The sequence below is a fragment of the Anomaloglossus baeobatrachus genome, chromosome 4 (assembly GCF_048569485.1).
Source record: "Anomaloglossus baeobatrachus isolate aAnoBae1 chromosome 4, aAnoBae1.hap1, whole genome shotgun sequence".
NCBI lineage: Eukaryota > Metazoa > Chordata > Amphibia > Anura > Aromobatidae > Anomaloglossus > Anomaloglossus baeobatrachus.
In genome coordinates this window covers 451,035,784-451,054,059 of record NC_134356.1, presented here as the reverse complement: position 1 = coordinate 451,054,059, position 18,276 = coordinate 451,035,784, and the positions used below count along the sequence as shown (strand labels likewise).

The 18,276-nt window shown below is 47.7% G+C and overlaps 1 protein-coding gene across 1 annotated transcript in view; it reads right to left on the bottom strand.

Annotated features, from left to right (window-relative positions):
* Positions 1-5,588: 5,588 nt before the first annotated feature.
* SCAMP2 (secretory carrier membrane protein 2) overlaps positions 5,589-18,276 on the bottom strand; it is a 56,447-nt gene continuing 43,759 nt past the window's right edge. The window contains exons 6-9 of the mRNA XM_075345602.1: positions 17,244-17,406; positions 9,195-9,296; positions 8,997-9,114; positions 5,589-6,957 (exon numbers count right to left, since the gene is read on the bottom strand). Coding sequence (XP_075201717.1) covers positions 6,811-6,957; positions 8,997-9,114; positions 9,195-9,296; positions 17,244-17,406 — 530 coding nt within the window. The 3' untranslated portion in view covers positions 5,589-6,810. The remainder of the gene's footprint in view (positions 6,958-8,996; positions 9,115-9,194; positions 9,297-17,243; positions 17,407-18,276) is intronic.

Below are 18,276 nucleotides of genomic sequence, written 5' to 3'. Positions count from 1 at the left end.
GGGCTTGGTCACAGCGGCTTGAAAACTGGAGTGGTTAAAGAACACATTCTTTGCTCTCTTAGGCGAGGTAAACTGGTGCTTTTCTGCCAGAGAGGGTTGCTCCACTGATACTGGCGGATTGAGATCCAGTACAGAATTAATGGAAGCAATCAAGTCACTAACATCTGAGTCAGTTTCGGACAGATCAATGGGGTACATGGAGTTAGCCTCCGAGCCCCCAGTAAAGGCATCCTCCTCATCCTGCGAGTGAGCTCCTGAATCAGAGCCGCGGGACGAGGAAGGAGAGGGAACCCTGCGTCTCTTCTCAGGAGGACGGGGTCTGGGACCAGATGATGAATCCTCAGAGCTCCGGTCCTGAGAGACCCCTAGCAGCAGAGACACCCTGTGAAGGGGGCTGATGCATAGTCAGCAAAGTCCTGGACAAAAGTCCCATGGACTCAGCAAAAGACTGGGAGAGAGACCTAGAAAAGGATTCTACCCAAGCCGGGGGTTCAGCCACAGGAGCAGGAGCAGCCTGAGAGACCACTGAGGGTGAGACTCCAGGCTGTGGCACCGCCAAGTTAGACCAGGCATCACAATGTGGATAGGTGCTCGGTTCAGGCAGCAGGAGCTTACATGCAGTGCATACTGAATAAAGCTTTGGAGCCTTGCTCCTCGTGTGAGACATGCTGCTGGAGTGGGGGCTCTGTCAGAGAATGACCCCCAGAGAGTATATACAGAGGTCCACAACCAGAGGTTGTGGCTTACCAGACCGCTGGAGCGGTGTTGTGTGCCATCCAGATCCCAAAGCCCGGACCTCCAAACACAGCACCCAGCAGGGATGCAGAGCGCAGACCAGCGCTGAGAGAATCTCTGAGGAAATGGCCGCCGGAGCGAGGAGAGGGGGCGGGACTTGCTCTGAAGAGCGGGATCTGGAGGGCCATAGAAACCTACAGGGGAGGAGACACGCACAGCAGTGGGGAGTGTCCCTCCCCTGTGCAGAACGGCCGCCGGGCGGAGCTAAGCCTGTCCCTCTGCCTGAATGACATGCGAGGGCAGTGAATAGAAACTAGGCCTCCGGCGAAGCCGGGGCCTAAATTAGAGCGGCGAGGCCGACGAGCAGGCACCATCGGCGCGGTTCTCGTGCGACAGCTAGAGAACCCGCCGGAAATGTCAGTAAACACAGCAAACACACTCTCCCCAAACAATAAGGCACAGGGACCCCCATAAATAAACGTCTCAGGTACTTAGCTGCCGAGACGCAGGGCCAGGCCCCTGGGGATGAGTGCTCCGGTCCAGCAGGGTCCTGAAGGGCTGCGGATGGAGACCGGCCTCCTGCCAAGCATGGAGACCGTGCTGGCTCCCACTTCAAGCCAGAGCCCAGGAGGGATGGTGAAGGAGCGCGGCATGTAAGGCTCCAGCCTTGGAAATCAACCTTAACAACACCGCCGACACAGTGGGGTGAGAAGGGACATGCCGGGAGTCCAGACGAGGACCCGCTTTTCTTCAAACTCTTTCCAAAAATCAAACAAATCAGATGAGAATGCATGTGTGGATGTATGCCTCCTGAACACAAAGCGATAAACTGGCTGGGTCTGCTCACCAGGGGGTGTATAAGCTCAGAGGGAGGAGCTACACTTTTAAGTGTAGTACTTTGTGTGTCCTCCGGAGGCAGAAGCTAAACACCCATGGTCTGGGTCTCCCAAAGGAACGATAAAGAAATTTATATTTTGGTCATGTTTTAATTTGGAATTGAATGTGAAGTCCATTGGACAGTCCTACTCAGTGATTGCATCTTCCCTGTATAACTGTGCATGCAGAGATAGCTGTCAATCACTGGACTAATACGCACACAGAAAAAGCAGAGGCACCAGCATCCGTATGTCATAGAATCTATCGGAAAAAAAACCAAAAAACCATAGGCCAGTAGACAAAGCACCCAAAGGGCTCGTGCGCACGTTGCGTAATATCATGCATTTACGCTGCATTTAGTAATGCAGCGTATATGAATGCGTCCTGCGTCTATGTAGATTGTGCATAATTCGTGTGCTTGTTGCTTTTTTGAACGCAGTGATTTGGATGCTAAAACTTTGACCCAAATCCATGCGTTCAAAAAATGCAGCATGTCAATTAATTTGTGCGCTTTGGATGCAGCTCCCGCTCTGTCTCCAGAGCGCATGAAATCGGCATCCATTACGCAGTGTTTCTGCAGTGATTTGAAGCAAACATGTGCTGCCAAATTGCTGCAGAAATTTCAGCACATGTTTTTTGTTCCTTTACATGCGAACAAAAATTTACAGAAATTTGTTCCTGTACATGCGAACAAGCCCTTTGACAGGATTCAAGATGGGACTGAACCAAGCCAGTTACACAAGGCAAAATGACAATGATGCAACAGCACAAAAAGGGAAAAAAACAAAAACAAAAAAAAAAACCAGTAGCAGAATCATGGTAAGCGCAGGGATTTTTTTTTTTTCCAAACTACAAGTACTCTTTAACACTAGAACTACTGGACTCGTGACACCTATATAGAAATACATGGTGCAAAGTAGTCAAAATGAGTACCTCAGTAGTTCTAGTGTTAAAAGGCTCTGTAGAGCCTGTTCTGGTCATACAGGCATTGTGTACTGCTGCAGCCAGATTGCCTGAAAAATCAAGCCTAGGAGGCTTGCTGGGGATCCGAGTAGCACTGGTTAAAAAGGTGAGTTTTTTTTTTTTTTTATAAAAAGAGAAAAAAAATAAAATTTTTCGTGACCATTCATTTCAAACTCTTTGTGAAAAATAGTGGAGACCTATCAAGCCAAATGAGCCAGAATTCAAAATAAATAAAACCAGATCACACTACTGTTTTCCATGACTTGCACCAGATTCTGTGTGTTTCAGACACTATCTGGATGATGTCAAACCACAACCCACCATAATATGTGGAGCAGGTTAAGGCATCTGTCACACGTCAGTCAGAAAAACACAAGTTTTTTCACTGACATGTTAAAGATGCATTTGGCCCTCCGTCTGCTGCAATTGTGGCACATGTGTGTTCTCAGTGTGCTATCCGTGATCGCACACGGAGTTCAGGCACTCCTATACTCACCTGTCCCTAGCGCTGCTCTCCGTGGTGCTGATATCTCCCACACTGCTGTCTCTGGCCGCCGCTGTCTCCCCTCTGCTGTTACTTCCGGGTTGCAGTGCAGTGCAGTGCAGTGCATATTCATGAGCGTAATTAGACGGCCTGGAAGCAGGAGACAGCAGCAGCCAGAGACAACATCGCTGGAGACAGTTGAGTAGCAAAATCATTTTAATTCACAGGCATGTGTTTTCTCTAGTACGTGTCATATGTATCATATCATTGTGTGGTCCGTGTGACAGTGATGCCAGAGAAAAACGGACATGTCTCCATGCGTAACAAATGGACACGCGTGTACGCCGCACAAAAACACGGTCAGTGAGAAATCACTGATGTGTGTGCAAACCTATTGATGTTATTGGGTCTCCATATGTCCGCGATTCTGGTACGTATAAAATCTAGCACATACGTACCAGAATCCCTGACGTGTGAAGAGGGCCTAAGACAGTATAGTCCAAGTGTGCACAAAGTAGATACTCAAGGGTTTTTTTGGGGGAAGAAGGGGGGGGGGGTTAATGTGACAGTTTTTTTTAAACCAAAAGTGGATGCAGCAAGATAAAGGTTAGCTTAAAAAAAACAAAAAAAAACAACAAAAACAAACACAAAAACAAAAGAATTCATGGCTAGAAAGATTTCACCATAAACTTGCAAGATATGAATGCTTAGCCGAGCCCATGTTCTCTATGGCAAGAAGACAGTAAACCACTTCAAGACACCTCTGGCAGTTACTTATCAAGAAGAACAAAAGGATCGGGTCTTAAGCTGGTGTCACACATAACGACGACGACAACGACGTCGCTGCTACGTCACCATTTTCTGTGACGTTGCAGCGACGTCCCGTCGCTGTCGCTGTGTGTGACATCCAGCAACGACCTGGCCCCTGCTGTGAGGTCGCCGGTCGTTGCTGAATGTCCAGCTTCATTTTTTGGTCGTCACTCTCACGCTGTGACACACACATCGCTGTGTGTGACAGCGAGAGAGCGACGAAATGAAGCGATCAGGAGCCGGCACTGGCAGCTGCGGTAAGCTGTAACCAGCGTAAACATCGGGTAACCAAGGGAAGACCTTTCCCTGGTTACCCGATGTTTACGCTGGTTACCAGCCTCCGCTCTTGCTGCCAGTGCCGGCTCCTGCACTGTGACATGTGGCTGCAGTATGCATCGGGTAATTAACCCGATGCATACTGTAGCAAGGAGAGCAAGGAGCCAGCGCTAAGCAGTGCGCGCGGCTCCCTGCTCTCTGCACTGTGACATGTAGCTGCAGCACACATCGGGTTAATTAACCCGATGTGTGCTGCAGGAGAGCAAGGAGCCAGCGCTAAGCGCGGCTCCCTGCTCTCTGAACATGTAACACAGCGACCTTATGATCGCTGCTTCTGCTGTGTTTGACAGCTAAGCAGCGATCATAACAGCGACTTACAAGGTCGCTGTTACGTCACCGAAAATGGTGACGTAACAGCGACGTCGTTGTCGCTGTCGTTTAGTGTGACACCAGCTTTAATTCAAACTGCGAAATCCTTATCTGTCCGGGCATGATTTCTTGGCAGAGAGTCTATAGACCACCAATATAGCTTATGTAGTTGGCCATTTCCACAAACTCTAATCTTATCTGTATGGGAGGAGTGGCGCCCTAAGAGAATACGTGACTTATTAAAACACCAATTTCTTAATAAATTAACTAAAGGCCCCGTCACACTAAGCAACATCGCTAGCAACATCGCTGCTAACGAACAACTTTTGTGACGTAGCAGCGATGTCGCTGTGTGTGACATCCAGCAACAACCTGGCCCCTGCTGTGAGGTCGTTGGTTGTTGCTGAATGTCCTGGGCCATTTTTTAGTTGTTGCTCTCCCGCTGTGAAGCACAGATCGCTGTGTGTGACAGCGAGACAGCAACAACTAAATGTGCAGGCAGCAGGAGCCGGCTTCTGCGAAGGCTGGTAACCAATGTAAACATCGGGTAACCAAGAAGCCCTGTCCTTGGTTACCCGATATTTACCTTCGATACCAGCCTCCGCCGCTCTCACTGTCAGTGCCGGCTCCTGCTCTGTGCACATGTAGCTGCAGGACACATCGGGTTAATTAGCCCGATGTGTGCTGTAGCTAGGAGAGCAGGGAGCCAGCGCTCAGTGTGCGCTGCTCCCTGCTCTCTGCACGTGTAGCTGCGTGCGCTGGTAACCAAGGTAAATATCTGGTTGGTTACCCGATATTTACCTTAGTTACCAAGCTTAGCATCTTCCATGCGGCGCTGGGGGCTGGTCACTGGTTGCTGGTGAGCTCACCAGCAACTCGTGTAGCGACGCTCCAGCGATCCCTGCCAGGTCAGGTTGCTGGTGGGATCGCTGGAGCGTCGCAGTGTGACATCTCACCAGCAACCTCCTAGCAACTTACCAGCGATCCCTATCGTTGTTGGGATCGCTGGTAAGTTGTTTAGTGTGACTGGACCTTAAGACATCAGACTGAAGAGTGAAAAAAAAAGTATCCAGACTCATTGTAGAAAATAGATTTATTTAGATTTTAACTTGTAGGCACTGTAGGGTGACAACGGTTACATTATACAAAGCTGGTGCAGTCAGTTTGTCGTCTACAGAGCAGTAATTTAGGTTTAGTTTGCAGTTATCCACTGCTTAGACATGGACATCTCCATGGTCATCTTATTCTCAGTTTTAGGATATGGAGACCATCTGGCCATTTTTCATTTGTTTTTTATTTAATTGCATGCAGTTTGTTGGCCAAAAGTCACTTTTGTCTCTAACAATGTTGCACCGTTTGGCTTCTACAGCCTCTAGGTATCACATAGAAAGCCGACTGGATTTTGTAAATGAGCGGATTCTGGCAAGGTCTGTAACACTTACCACTCTTCTCCTGAACAAACCTAAGCTGATCTAATACCAGGGGAATGGGAAAAAAGGTTACAAACTCTGGGGTCAGAACAAGATCACAGAGAATCGCTGGCTGTATACAGAGTTGTGATACATGGACACTATAGAAGACAAAAGGGTCCAAATTAATTAATGTAGCCCTTTCGAAAAAATGATTTCAGCTAACAAATGCATACATTTGAGGTTAACAAAAAAACCCCCAAAAATACAAATATTGACCCATATGGTGTCCATATTTACCATACTTAAGAAAACCTTGTAAACGAATAGCTAGCATGCCGGGATGGCCCATCATGAAAGGCAACAATTCGTGTCTTTAAATATTTAAAAAGCATCAATTCAGATACAGCCAAATGATTGAAGTGAATTGGATTTGCCATATTATAGACTAGTGAAAAACACTGGTACATAACATGGCTTCTGCAGCAAAGAAAGAAAGCCACTGACAGGGACCATGTACAAGAGGAGAAGAAGGAATCAACATATTTTACATCTCGAGCTGTTCATTACTATAGATTGTGTTTTATAGACATATAATTCATTCCACGTTCCAAATTCAGAGAAAAAAAAAAATTCAGCCTCAAATAAAAAGATCAAGCATTAAGTAAATCAGTTTTCATGTCTGAATATATATATATATAGTTATGTACATATATATGTAGAATTTCACAGTCTCTTGGTGGAAGTGGCATAATGTGGAGTGCTGGGTACAACCACCAGAGCTAGAACTTTAGAGAGATGATTAACTCTTCCCCAGAGAAGAAAACAAAGGGGACAAAGGTAATAGTCAAAATTGTAAAAAAGGCAGAAGTAATTGAATCGGGATCCTCAGTTTCCCTGGAATGCCCCCCTTGCGGCTGAGGTTGCAGCTCCGGCAGCGGCGTTTTGAACTGTGCGATTGGTAAAGATGCCCTGTGAAAACTCTTCTTGTGCTTTCTGGAAATTTGCACCCGTTCTGCGATACATTGAGTGAACCTGTGGAAAACATATGAGGATTGAAAGCTAAGTAACAAACATATTTTTGATTCATAAAAATACTCTGGGTTGTCCCACAAAATGCATTGTAATTAATGTATCTCAACAGTAAGAATGAGCTCCTCAATTGGATACTTTTGTTAAACGTATACTGACAGGACATCATGGGATTGCAGATGCTGCTTTCTGTGAGGCAAAATATTTCCTTGTTTGTTTTCAAAACGTCTTACCGCACAGAAAACAGCATTGACAATCATATGCTGTCCTGTCTGTACACTTTTTGTGTCCTCCCCTAGCCTGGAGATGTGGTATGAGAATACCATGTTGCTGTATGGTCAACTATTGGAAGTAGCAATCCTAAAAGTCAAAAGTGACCCTTAACGAGCCTTGTCATATGACTTAGGATTTATGCCAGATCAGAACCTCAATTTGCAGACACAGTATTACGGGGTGATTGCCCCTCGTCAATGCAAAGTATGAGATCTGATCTGGCTGTATGAGAAGCTATAATGGGGTCTAGGGTTTAGGATTGCTACTTGCAATAGGTAAGATTTCCCCTTAGACCCTCATGTCTCTATAATCACTACTATATTTTAAGTTGTGGGAGCTTCTAGAAACACTTCTATACAAAATAATTGAAGGCAGCACTTTTTAAAGATGCTATGCCATTTTGAATGTGGATATTTATGAAGGACGTCTGTAGCTTTTTTCCCCTGTGATGTCTTGGAGGTACCGTAATTAAGTAAGTATTTCGCATTAAATCATCCTACCCATTTTTGGTTAAACACATGCCAATATAAATATACAGAATATTGAACTTCTAATTTGGAAGAAAAAGCTGCTCCAAATCCTAGAAGATGTAAAGTTCTGGACTTGAAGCTTACATCTGTTCAGAATTCACTTTTATGACATGTTCACTCGGAACATATAATCTGGATTTCCTGCTGAATGTGCAAACATAAAATCTGCAGCATATTACAGTATTGGTGGAAAGAAATCTGCAGTAGAAATTGACCTGTGGTGTTGATTCACAATTCGCAGTATAACAATATTGCAGATTTTCTAGTTTGCAGTACATATAGTAAAGTGCAGCATGTGGACTGTGGCCTTGAAAACGACTCCTGTGCTTTTGATTGACATGGCTACGCATATTAATAAACACACTTGTTCACATAAGATCGTGCTAATCAATAAGTCTGGGCCAGAAACTCAAAATATGTTTTGCTCCCTGACGAAGAAGAGCAAAACGTACGTTGGGGTGAGGGGGGACGCACAGAGCTAGCTACTATTGGTAAGCAGTAATTTCATCATTTATACACTGGCTATACAAATACTATTTGATTAGGTACAAGCAGAAGCACTTTGCTAGTGGATAGTTTGCTATTGGTACCTTAGCTTGCTGATTATACTGGCTGTGGATGCGGTGTCGGCCCTCCTGTTTTTATATAGCACCGGCTAGTTTTAGCAGAATTTATTTGAATATGTTTTTATTCTGATTTTTAATTTTTGAATAAATAAATAATATTTTTATTGGGCATAATACTCTGTTTGGTGGCTTGTTTTGCACAACCAGGTATCTTTATTTGTTATGGCTAGGTATATGTAGCATACCCATGGTCATGTGAATCAGCAGTGTGGTGTATGGGCTTAAGAAGGTTTACAGCAGAAGAGTCAGGACACTTCTATGGTTTCAGGAACGGACAGTGCACACTTGCCTGATCATTTGTATGTGGCACATCTTTAATGCACACTAGTTGGCAACATAGTGATGTTTAAACTTGACTCCATAAGACTGCTACAGCTCTGCCGGCCATTTGGTGGGCTCAAATGTGCTGACAGATGCTCCTTAGATGTTTTCGTACAATCGTTTTCTACAGGAGCTGCAATGCTGTTTTCACAAAGAGTCCAGGCGGCCATACAGCTCAATCGCCATCACCTGAACGCTACTTTGGCCACCAGATAATATTCTGAACCCTGCTGTACACTGTCATGTTTGGTTCACTATGTGATGTAATGAGTATAACGTATTGCAGACTTACCCTCTTCAGCAGGAACAGAGATAAGGCCGCACTCACAGTGAAGAACGCTGCCACAATCATCATTATGACTGCAACTGCGGTATTAGTATTAACCATGGTTAATGCTATTATCCAGCCACTGTAATGAAGCAGAAAGATGTGACATGAGTATGAGGAATGCACTAGAGCAGAGAGCGGGGAGAAGAACGTCAGTCTCACCTGTCCCCCCAGTGAGGGATGCCAACTGCTTGTATGATATAAATGATGATCTGGCAGAAGAAGATGATGAAGAATGCAAAGAAATTGAAAGAACTGTCTGTTCTGTAAAAAAAATAAAAATTGTATTAGTTTGAGCATCTCCTAGAGCAGCCATGGTCCCAGTGATCAGGGGCATATTGTTGTACCTATAAAATAGCTGATACACAGAAAGAAAAAAGTGGTGGCTCATTTGTACACCATATTGGGAGGTTATCTCACAAATAATCACTCAAAGTCCCTTCAGGTGTACAATACAGGATCATAGGGACTCGCAGAGTTTTCGCAGTTTAGCATCACTACTGAGGACATTATGATACGCTCATCGCTCACTTTCTGCTCCACTATCCGATGTAGCATACAATTTACACCTTCTGAACTATTAAAGTGACTGTTGGCACAGAATGACTATTCACATCAAGTACAGGCGCTCAGGACATGATTGGCCTCTATCATTTAAATCCACCTTCCGGTTTTCCATCTATCTTTGCCCTTTCATGGCTCTATGAAGCCAGAGCCGTCTAGCACAAGAGGGGAGGGTGGAGATAGAGGAAAAACAAGCAGATGAGAGGGTGGATGTAAAGGATTAGCCTCGCGGCGGAGCTCAGAGCGCCTATACTTGGTTTGAACAGTCATTCTGTGCTGATAGAGACCATTTTAGGTTGTAAACATAAATATTTATCTGTTAGAACCCTGTTTTCCTGTTGTTTGGACTCAGGAGGGTCTAACAGAATCTTGCGTAGCCAAACTGTCTATTGAAATGGAGGTATCCTACACTCATGCATATGAAATTGTAAGTGGTCACCTTCCGTTCCTTCTCCCATTGCTATAGGATTCTACAAGGGAGTGACCTACATTGTCTGTTATTGCCTGGGTCAACATCAATGATCAGAAAACGTATGTAACTCTGCTACCCAACAAATAGGTGTCATTCAGACATCAGTTTTTCATTTCCATGTTCTGTCTATGGTTTTCTCAGGTAGAAAAATTACCCATTATAGTTGATGGGGCTATTTACATGTATGGGTCTTTATGCGGATCATGTGCCAATGCAAAAATCTTGGGACAGTGGTCAGTTTTTTACTGGCATCACGAATGAAAAGTGTCAACACAAGCTTGGTTTGTAAAAATCACAGACAGAACATGGATAGCATCAGTGTACCATCTGTAATTAAAATTGGAGTGTATAAAAGAAAATTTGCAATGTATTATTCATAAGTGAAAAATCACAGATTAAAAATGGATTGTAAAAACTGATGCACTGATCAAACTTGGATCAAAAACACTGATGACATGAGGACACTGATGTCTCAATGAGGCCTTGGAGAGTGATAGCACCTTTCCACCTTCTTTCTATCTCGAAATTCCTCCATCTCCGGTAAAGCCAGGGCTGTGAATTGAGGGAGCTGGAGGTAAAACAAGTAGGTGGGAAGGGGTACTGAACGCTTGGCCATGCCAAAAGTTGACCAAGGCCTTGTGCTTGGTATAAACAGTCATTTTGTGCTGACAAATTCCCTCTAAAATGTTCTTGTCTAGAGTTTATCCCCTTTATAGGTCTATACATTTTGTTGATGGCATCTTTAACAGCTTTAATACATTTTGGATGCTTTAGTTTAAAATTGCATAAAAAGCAACACTTTCTTTGTCGCTCCATTGGGAGACCCAGACAATTGGGGTGTATAGCTTCTGCCTCCGGAGGCCACACAAAGTATTACACTTAAAAGTGTAAACCCCTCCCCTCTGCCTATACACCCCCCCGTGCATCACGGGCTCCTCAGTTTTTATGCTTTGTGTTGAAGGAGGCACACATGCACGCAAGCTCCACAATTTAGTCAGCAGCAGCTGCTGACTATATCGGATGGAAGAAAGGAGGGCCCATAACAGGGCCCCCGGCATGCTCCCTTCTCACCCCACTCTGGTCAGCGGTGCTGTTAAGGTTGAGGTACCCATTGCGGGTACATAGGCAGGAGCCACATGCTGTTTTCCTTCCCCATCCCGTAGGGGCTCTGGGTGAAGTGGGATCCTAACCGGTCACCAGGCACTGGGACCGTGCTCCCTCCGCAGCCCCTGGGGGAATCTGCTGGACAGGAGACCGGGTATCGTCAGGGACAGGCCCTGCTCCTCTGAGGTACTCTGTGTCCCCTTGGGGACGGCGCATAGAGCGCCTGTGTAATGGACGCTGCAGCAGCTGCTGGGTGTGTTTGTGCGCCGGGACTACCGCGCTGACCGCGCTTGTTTGCCGGCCGCGCTTATAACTTTACTCCCCGGCTTTTGCGGCCTAGTACCGCATACTCCCGCCCCCGGGCCTGCCAGTCAGGGGTAAGGGCGGGACGCTGCACTGGACGTCAGCGCTGAGGGCTGGAGCATACTTAGTATCCTCCTCCCCCCTCACTGAGCACCGTGGGGCACCAGATTCCCGCACTTTCTGAGGCACGCCCACGGCTCCCTCCTCCTCTCAGAACGCTGGCAGCCATTCCTATCAGCACTTCTGACGCTGGAGAACTTCAGAGGGGAGACAACACCGAGCTCCACAGCTCTGGGAGGCCCAGGCAGGGAATCTGGTGGTCACACAACCGCTGAGGGCGGTCGGTAAGCCGCACCTGTTACTAGGTGCTGGCCCCCCTGGGTGCCGAAAGTGTATATTTATATGCTTATATTGTATACATTTACTCTGTACGGCCGCACTATTTGCTTTTGGCTATATACCCTCTCTGATTGCTCTAAGAGGAGACAACAGCATGTCGTCCGCAAAAAGCAAGGGTGCCAAGGCACAGGCTTACTTTGCAACCTGTACCTCATGTGCGGCTATGCTACCTGCAGGTTCCACCTACCCTCATTGTGTGCAATGCTCGGCCCCTGTGACACTCACTCAGCCGGAGCCTTTGCCACTGGTGGGACCCTCGGCCCAGGTGGAACCACCTGCTGCCACTGTCCAGGTGACAGGGACAGAGTTTGCAGTATTCGCTGACAAACTTTCTGAGTCTATGGATAAATGGTCTGCTAAGATACTAGAAGCTTTGCAGTCCAGACCGGTAACACAGGCCCCGGGCACTGTTGAATCATTGACCCCAGGCCCCCCTCGGTTGGAGCAGCAAAGTGCTCCTGGGGTGACTCATAGGTCCCACGGTGAGGACTCCGACACGGACCGCAGTCCCAGACCGGCTAAGCGGGCTCGCTGGGAGCTTCCCTCGACTTCATCACACTGTTCAGGGTCTCAGCATGAGGACTCTCTGGAGGATGAAGCGGAGGTGGCAGATCAGGGCTCTGATCCTGACGCCGCTCTCAACCTTGATACACCTGAAGGGGACGCCATAGTAAACGACCTTATAGCGTCCATCAATCAGGTGTTGGATCTTTCTCCTCCAGCTCCTCCGATTGAGGAGTCAGCTTCTCAGCAGGAGAAATTCCATTTTAGGTTTCCCAAACGTACACGGAGTGCGTTTCTTGATCACTCCGACTTCAGAGATACAGTCCAGAAACACCGAGCTTTTCCAGATAAGCGCTTTACTAAGCGCCTTAATGACACACGTTATCCCTTTCCCCCTGACGTAGTCAAGGGTTGGGCTCAGTGTCCCAAGGTGGATCCTCCAGTCTCTAGACTGGCGGCTAGATCCATAGTTGCAGTGGCAGATGGTGCATCACTCAAGGATGCCACTGACAGGCAGATAGAGCTCCTGATGAAATCCATCTATGAAGCTATCGGCGCGTCCTTTGCTCCGGCATTCGCAGCCGTATGGGCACTCCAAGCTATCTCAGCTTGTCAGTCTGAGATTAATGCAGTCACACGTGCCTCTACTCCGCAGGTTGTGTCCTTAACCTCTCAGGCGTCGGCGTTTGCGTCCTACGCCATGAATGCTGTCCTGGACTCTGCGAGCCGTACGGCGGTAGCATCCGTCAATTCGGTGGCAGTCCGCAGGGCCATGTGGCTACGTGAATGGAAGGCAGACTCTGCTTCCAAAAAGTTCTTAACCGGTTTGCCATTTTCTGGCGACCGCCTGTTTGGCGAGCGATTGGATGAAATCATTAAACAATCCAAGGGAAAGGACTCGTCCTTACCCCAGTCCAAACCAAACAGACCTCAACAACGGAAGGTACAATCGAGGTTTCGGTCCTTTCGGCCCTCAGCCAGGTCTCAATTCTCCTCGTCCAACAGGCCACAGAAGGGTCAGAGGAACTCTGATTCATGGCGGTCTAAGTCACGTCCTAAAAAGACCGCCGGAGGAACCGCTCCCAAAGCGGCCTCCTCATGACTTTCGGCCTCCCCAAACCGCATCCTCGGTCGGTGGCAGGCTCTCCCGCTTTTGCGACGCCTGGTTGCCACATGTCCAAGACCGATGGGTGAGAGACATTCGGTCTCACGGTTACAGGATAGAGTTCAGCTCTCGTCCCCCGACTCGTTTCTTCAGAACATCTCCGCCCCCCGAGCGAGCCGATGCTCTTCTTCAGGCGGTGAGCACTCTGAAGGTAGAAGGAGTGGTGATCCCTGTTCCCCTTCAGCAATGGGGTCACGGTTTTTACTCCAACTTGTTTGTGGTGCCAAAAAAGGACGGATCTTTCCGTCCCGTTCTGGACCTCAAACTGCTCAACAGACACGTGAAAACCAGGCGGTTCCGGATGGAATCTCTCCGCTCCGTCATCGCCTCGATGTCCCAAGGAGACTTCCTAGCATCAATCGACATCAGGGATGCTTATCTCCACGTGCCGATTGCACCAGAGCATCAGCGCTTCCTGCGTTTCGCCATCGGGGACGAACACCTTCAGTTCGTGGCACTGCCTTTCGGCCTGGCGACAGCCCCACGGGTCTTCACCAAGGTCATGGCAACAGTGGTAGCAGTCCTACACTCTCAGGGACACTCGGTGATCCCTTACTTAGACGATCTCCTTGTCAAGGCCCCCTCTCGGGTGGCATGCCAACACAGCCTGAACATTGCTCTGGAGACTCTCCAGAGATTCGGGTGGATCATCAATTTCCCAAAGTCAAAATTGACACCGACCCAATCGCTGACATATCTCGGGATGGAGTTTCATACTCTCTCAGCGATAGTGAAACTTCCGCTGGACAAACAGCGTTCACTACGGACAGGGGTGCAATCTCTCCTTCGAGCCCAGTCGCACCCCTTGAGGCACCTCATGCACTTCCTAGGGAAGATGGTGGCAGCAATGGAGGCAGTTCCATTTGCGCAGTTTCATCTGCGTCCACTTCAATGGGACATTCTCCGCAAATGGGACAGGAAGTCGACGTCCCTCGACAGGAACGTATCCCTTTCTCGGGCAGCCAAGGCCTCCCTTCAGTGGTGGCTTCTTCCCACTTCTTTGTCGAAGGGGAAATCATTCCTGCCCCCATTCTGGGCTGTGGTCACGACGGACGCGAGTCTGTCAGGGTGGGGAGCGGTCTTCCTCCACCACAGGGCTCAGGGTACCTGGACTCAGCCAGAGTCCTCCCTTCAGATCAATGTTCTGGAGATAAGGGCAGTGTATCTAGCCCTAAAGGCGTTCCAGCCGTGGCTGGAAGGCAGGCAGATCCGAATTCAGTCGGACAACGCCACGGCGGTGGCATACATCAACCACCAAGGCGGCACACGCAGTCGGCAAGCCTTCCAGGAAGTTCGGCGGATTCTGCTGTGGGTAGAAGCTACAGCCTCCACCATCTCCGCAGTTCACATCCCGGGCGTAGAAAACTGGGAAGCAGACTTTCTCAGTCGCCAGGGCATGGACGCAGGGGAATGGTCTCTTCACCAGGACGTGTTTCAAGAGATCTGTTGCCGCTGGGGGAAGCCGGACGTCGACCTAATGGCGTCCCGGCACAACAACAAGGTCCCGGCATTCATGGCACGGTCTCAAGATCACACAGCTCTGGCGGCAGACGCATTAGTTCAGGATTGGTCGCAGTTTCGACTGCCTTATGTATTTCCTCCTCTGGCACTGCTGCCCAGAGTGTTACGAAAGATCAGGTCCGACTGCCGCCGCGCCAATCTCATCGCCCCAGACTGGCCGAGGAGGTCGTGGTACCCGGATCTGTGGCATCTCACGGTGGGTCAACCGTGGGCACTACCAGACCGACCAGACTTACTGTCTCAAGGGCCATTTTTCCATCTGAATTCTGCGGCCCTCAACCTGACTGTGTGGCCATTGAGTCCTGGATCCTAGCGTCTTCAGGGTTATCTCAAGAGGTCATTGCCACTATGAGACAGGCCAGGAAACCAACGTCCGCCAAGATCTACCACAGGACGTGGAGGATCTTCTTATCCTGGTGCTCTGATCAGGGTTTTACTCCCTGGCCATTTGCCTTGCCCACTTTTCTGTCGTTCCTTCAATCCGGAATGGAAAAGGGTTTGTCTCTCGGCTCTCTTAAGGGACAAGTCTCGGCGCTCTCTGTGTTTCTTCAAAAGCGTCTAGCCAGGCTTCCGCAGGTACGCACGTTCCTGCAGGGGGTTTGCCACATAGTCCCCCCTTACAAGTGTCCGCTAGAACCCTGGGATCTGAACAGGGTGCTAACGGCTCTTCAGAAACCACCTTTAGAGCCAATGAGAGATATTTCTCTTTCACGCCTTTCGCAGAAGGTGGTCTTTCTAGTGGCAGTCACATTACTTCGGAGAGTGTCTGAGCTAGCTGCTCTGTCATGCAAAGCCCCCCTTCCTGGCGTTTCACCAGGATAAGGTGGTTCTGCGTCCGGTTCCGGAATTTCTCCCTAAGGTGGTATCCCCTTTTCATCTCAATCAGGATATCTCCTTACCTTCTTTTTGCCCTCATCCAGTTCACCAATGTGAAAAGGATTTGCACTTGTTAGATCTGGTGAGAGCACTCACCAGCGTAAAGGGTCGCAGGCTTCCAAGTCAACCTTGGCTCGGTGGATCAAGGAACCAATTCTTGAAGCCTACCGATCTTCTGGGCTTCCGGTTCCTTCAGGGCTGAAAGCCCATTCTACCAGAGCCGTGGGTGCGTCCTGGGCATTGCGGCACCAGGCTACGGCTCAGCAGGTGTGTCAGGCGGCTACCTGGTCGAGTCTGCACACTTTCACGAAACACTATCAGGTGCATACCTACGCTTCGGCAGATGCCAGCCTAGGTAGGCGAGTCCTTCAGGCGGCGGTTGCCCACCTGTAGGAAGGGGCCGTTTTACGGCTCTATTACCGAGGTATTCTTTACCCACCCAGGGACTGCTTTTGGACGTCCCAATTGTCTGGGTCTCCCAATGGAGCGACAAAGAAGAAGGGAATTTTGTTTACTTACCGTAAATTCCTTTTCTTCTAGCTCCTATTGGGAGACCCAGCACCCGCCCCTGTTCCCTTCGGGCTGTTGTTCTTTTGTGTACACATGTTGCTCATGTTGAATTGTTCTTTTGGTTCATGGTTTTCAGTTCTCCGAACATCCTTCGGATTGAATTTACCTTAGACCAATTTATAAGTTTCCTCCTTCCTGCTTTTGCACCAAAACTGAGGAGCCCGTGATGCACGGGGGGGTGTATAGGCAGAGGGGAGGGGTTTACACTTTTAAGTGTAATACTTTGTGTGGCCTCCGGAGGCAGAAGCTATACACCCCAATTGTCTGGGTCTCCCAATAGGAGCTAGAAGAAAAGGAATTTACGGTAAGTAAACAAAATTCCCTTCTTTTCATAGTATCATGTACAAGATACTTATTGAGCGCTATGTGTACAAGTACAGGAGGGAGCAGGAATCAATCTGGGCTGACTTTTCTCTTGGGAGTAAAGATGGCCATATATTTGAGATTTTCCATTCACAGGCCCCACAACCACTGATTCTACGGTCACAGTAAACTGGCAAAAGGGGTGTGCAGATTTCTTGTAGAAAGAATGAAAATCCAAAACTGTGACCTCTTTAGTGTCTGGAGTAATTGCTCATAACTTATCTCTGATCCTACGAAATGGCCAGGAAAAGCAATGGACTGCAATAAAGTGTATGGCCAACATAGATTGGAAAATTCTCTGTGAACAATCATAATTGGAAATGTATTTATTAGGAAAACAATAATGTCGTGTATGAAGAAAAATAGTTACCTGAATGCCTTGTAGATTGGCCGGTACCAGCATATAAAGGCACAAGGTGTAAATAAAATAAACCACAGGATGGATAAGCCAAAATCCACACCACCATTCGCAGAATCGGCGGTGAAATATGCCAAGCAAGCCAGAAGGTTAAGTAGAAGTGTGACCGCGTGAACTGGAGAAAGAAGCACAGTGTTCATTTCAGCATGTATTAACTCTTCTCATATCTACATCATGCGACATTTCAGGAGATTAGTTTCGTGCGCACACCACATGCATTCAGCACAACGTCTCTAATAAACAGATATACGGCTTGTAATCTCTCTCTGGGCCAGTAGGTATAGACAGGTAAAGAAATTACCTTCATCAGATCAACAAACATGGAAAATCGTCCTAAGACCTCGATAAATCATGACTGGTTCATTTGCATTGCTCTTTCGCTCACATACACAGAGCCGGATGTATTTATCTTAACATTTGAGTGGAAACTGTGGGGCACCATTATTCCTAGAACTATAGAGGCTTGGACTGGCCCTCACCCCTTATACATGGGCAGTAGTTGGCACAATATACTTCAACGACTGTACATACGAAAGCAGGATATCATCATTCATTTAACAAATACCCAGAGTAAGATTATATAGAAGCAGTAGTACATGAATGAAGGTAATGTGCTATTCGCATGTAGCTGAACAGTGGGCCCTTAGAGTCAACGTTCCTAGTATGCCCTTGGCACTCTAGTCTGACACAGATTCACTAGAAAACCACTTTTGCCTATTCATATCCCAGCTTTCCCTAAAATTACACAACACGCGGGTGAGATTTTCAACCCCATATTCTGCAGCATTGTACTTGGTAAAATACTACAGTGGTCAAAGTACCAAAAAAGTGCCCAGTGTGTCTGCGGCCTATAAAATTGGGAAATTTTATTCTGAGGACCATTAAAGGGGTTGTCCACTTGCAATATATTTCAAACACCTTGAAAGATATATAATCACAACTTATTAATTCACTTGACTTAACAAGGACTGTCCTGGGTCCAGCG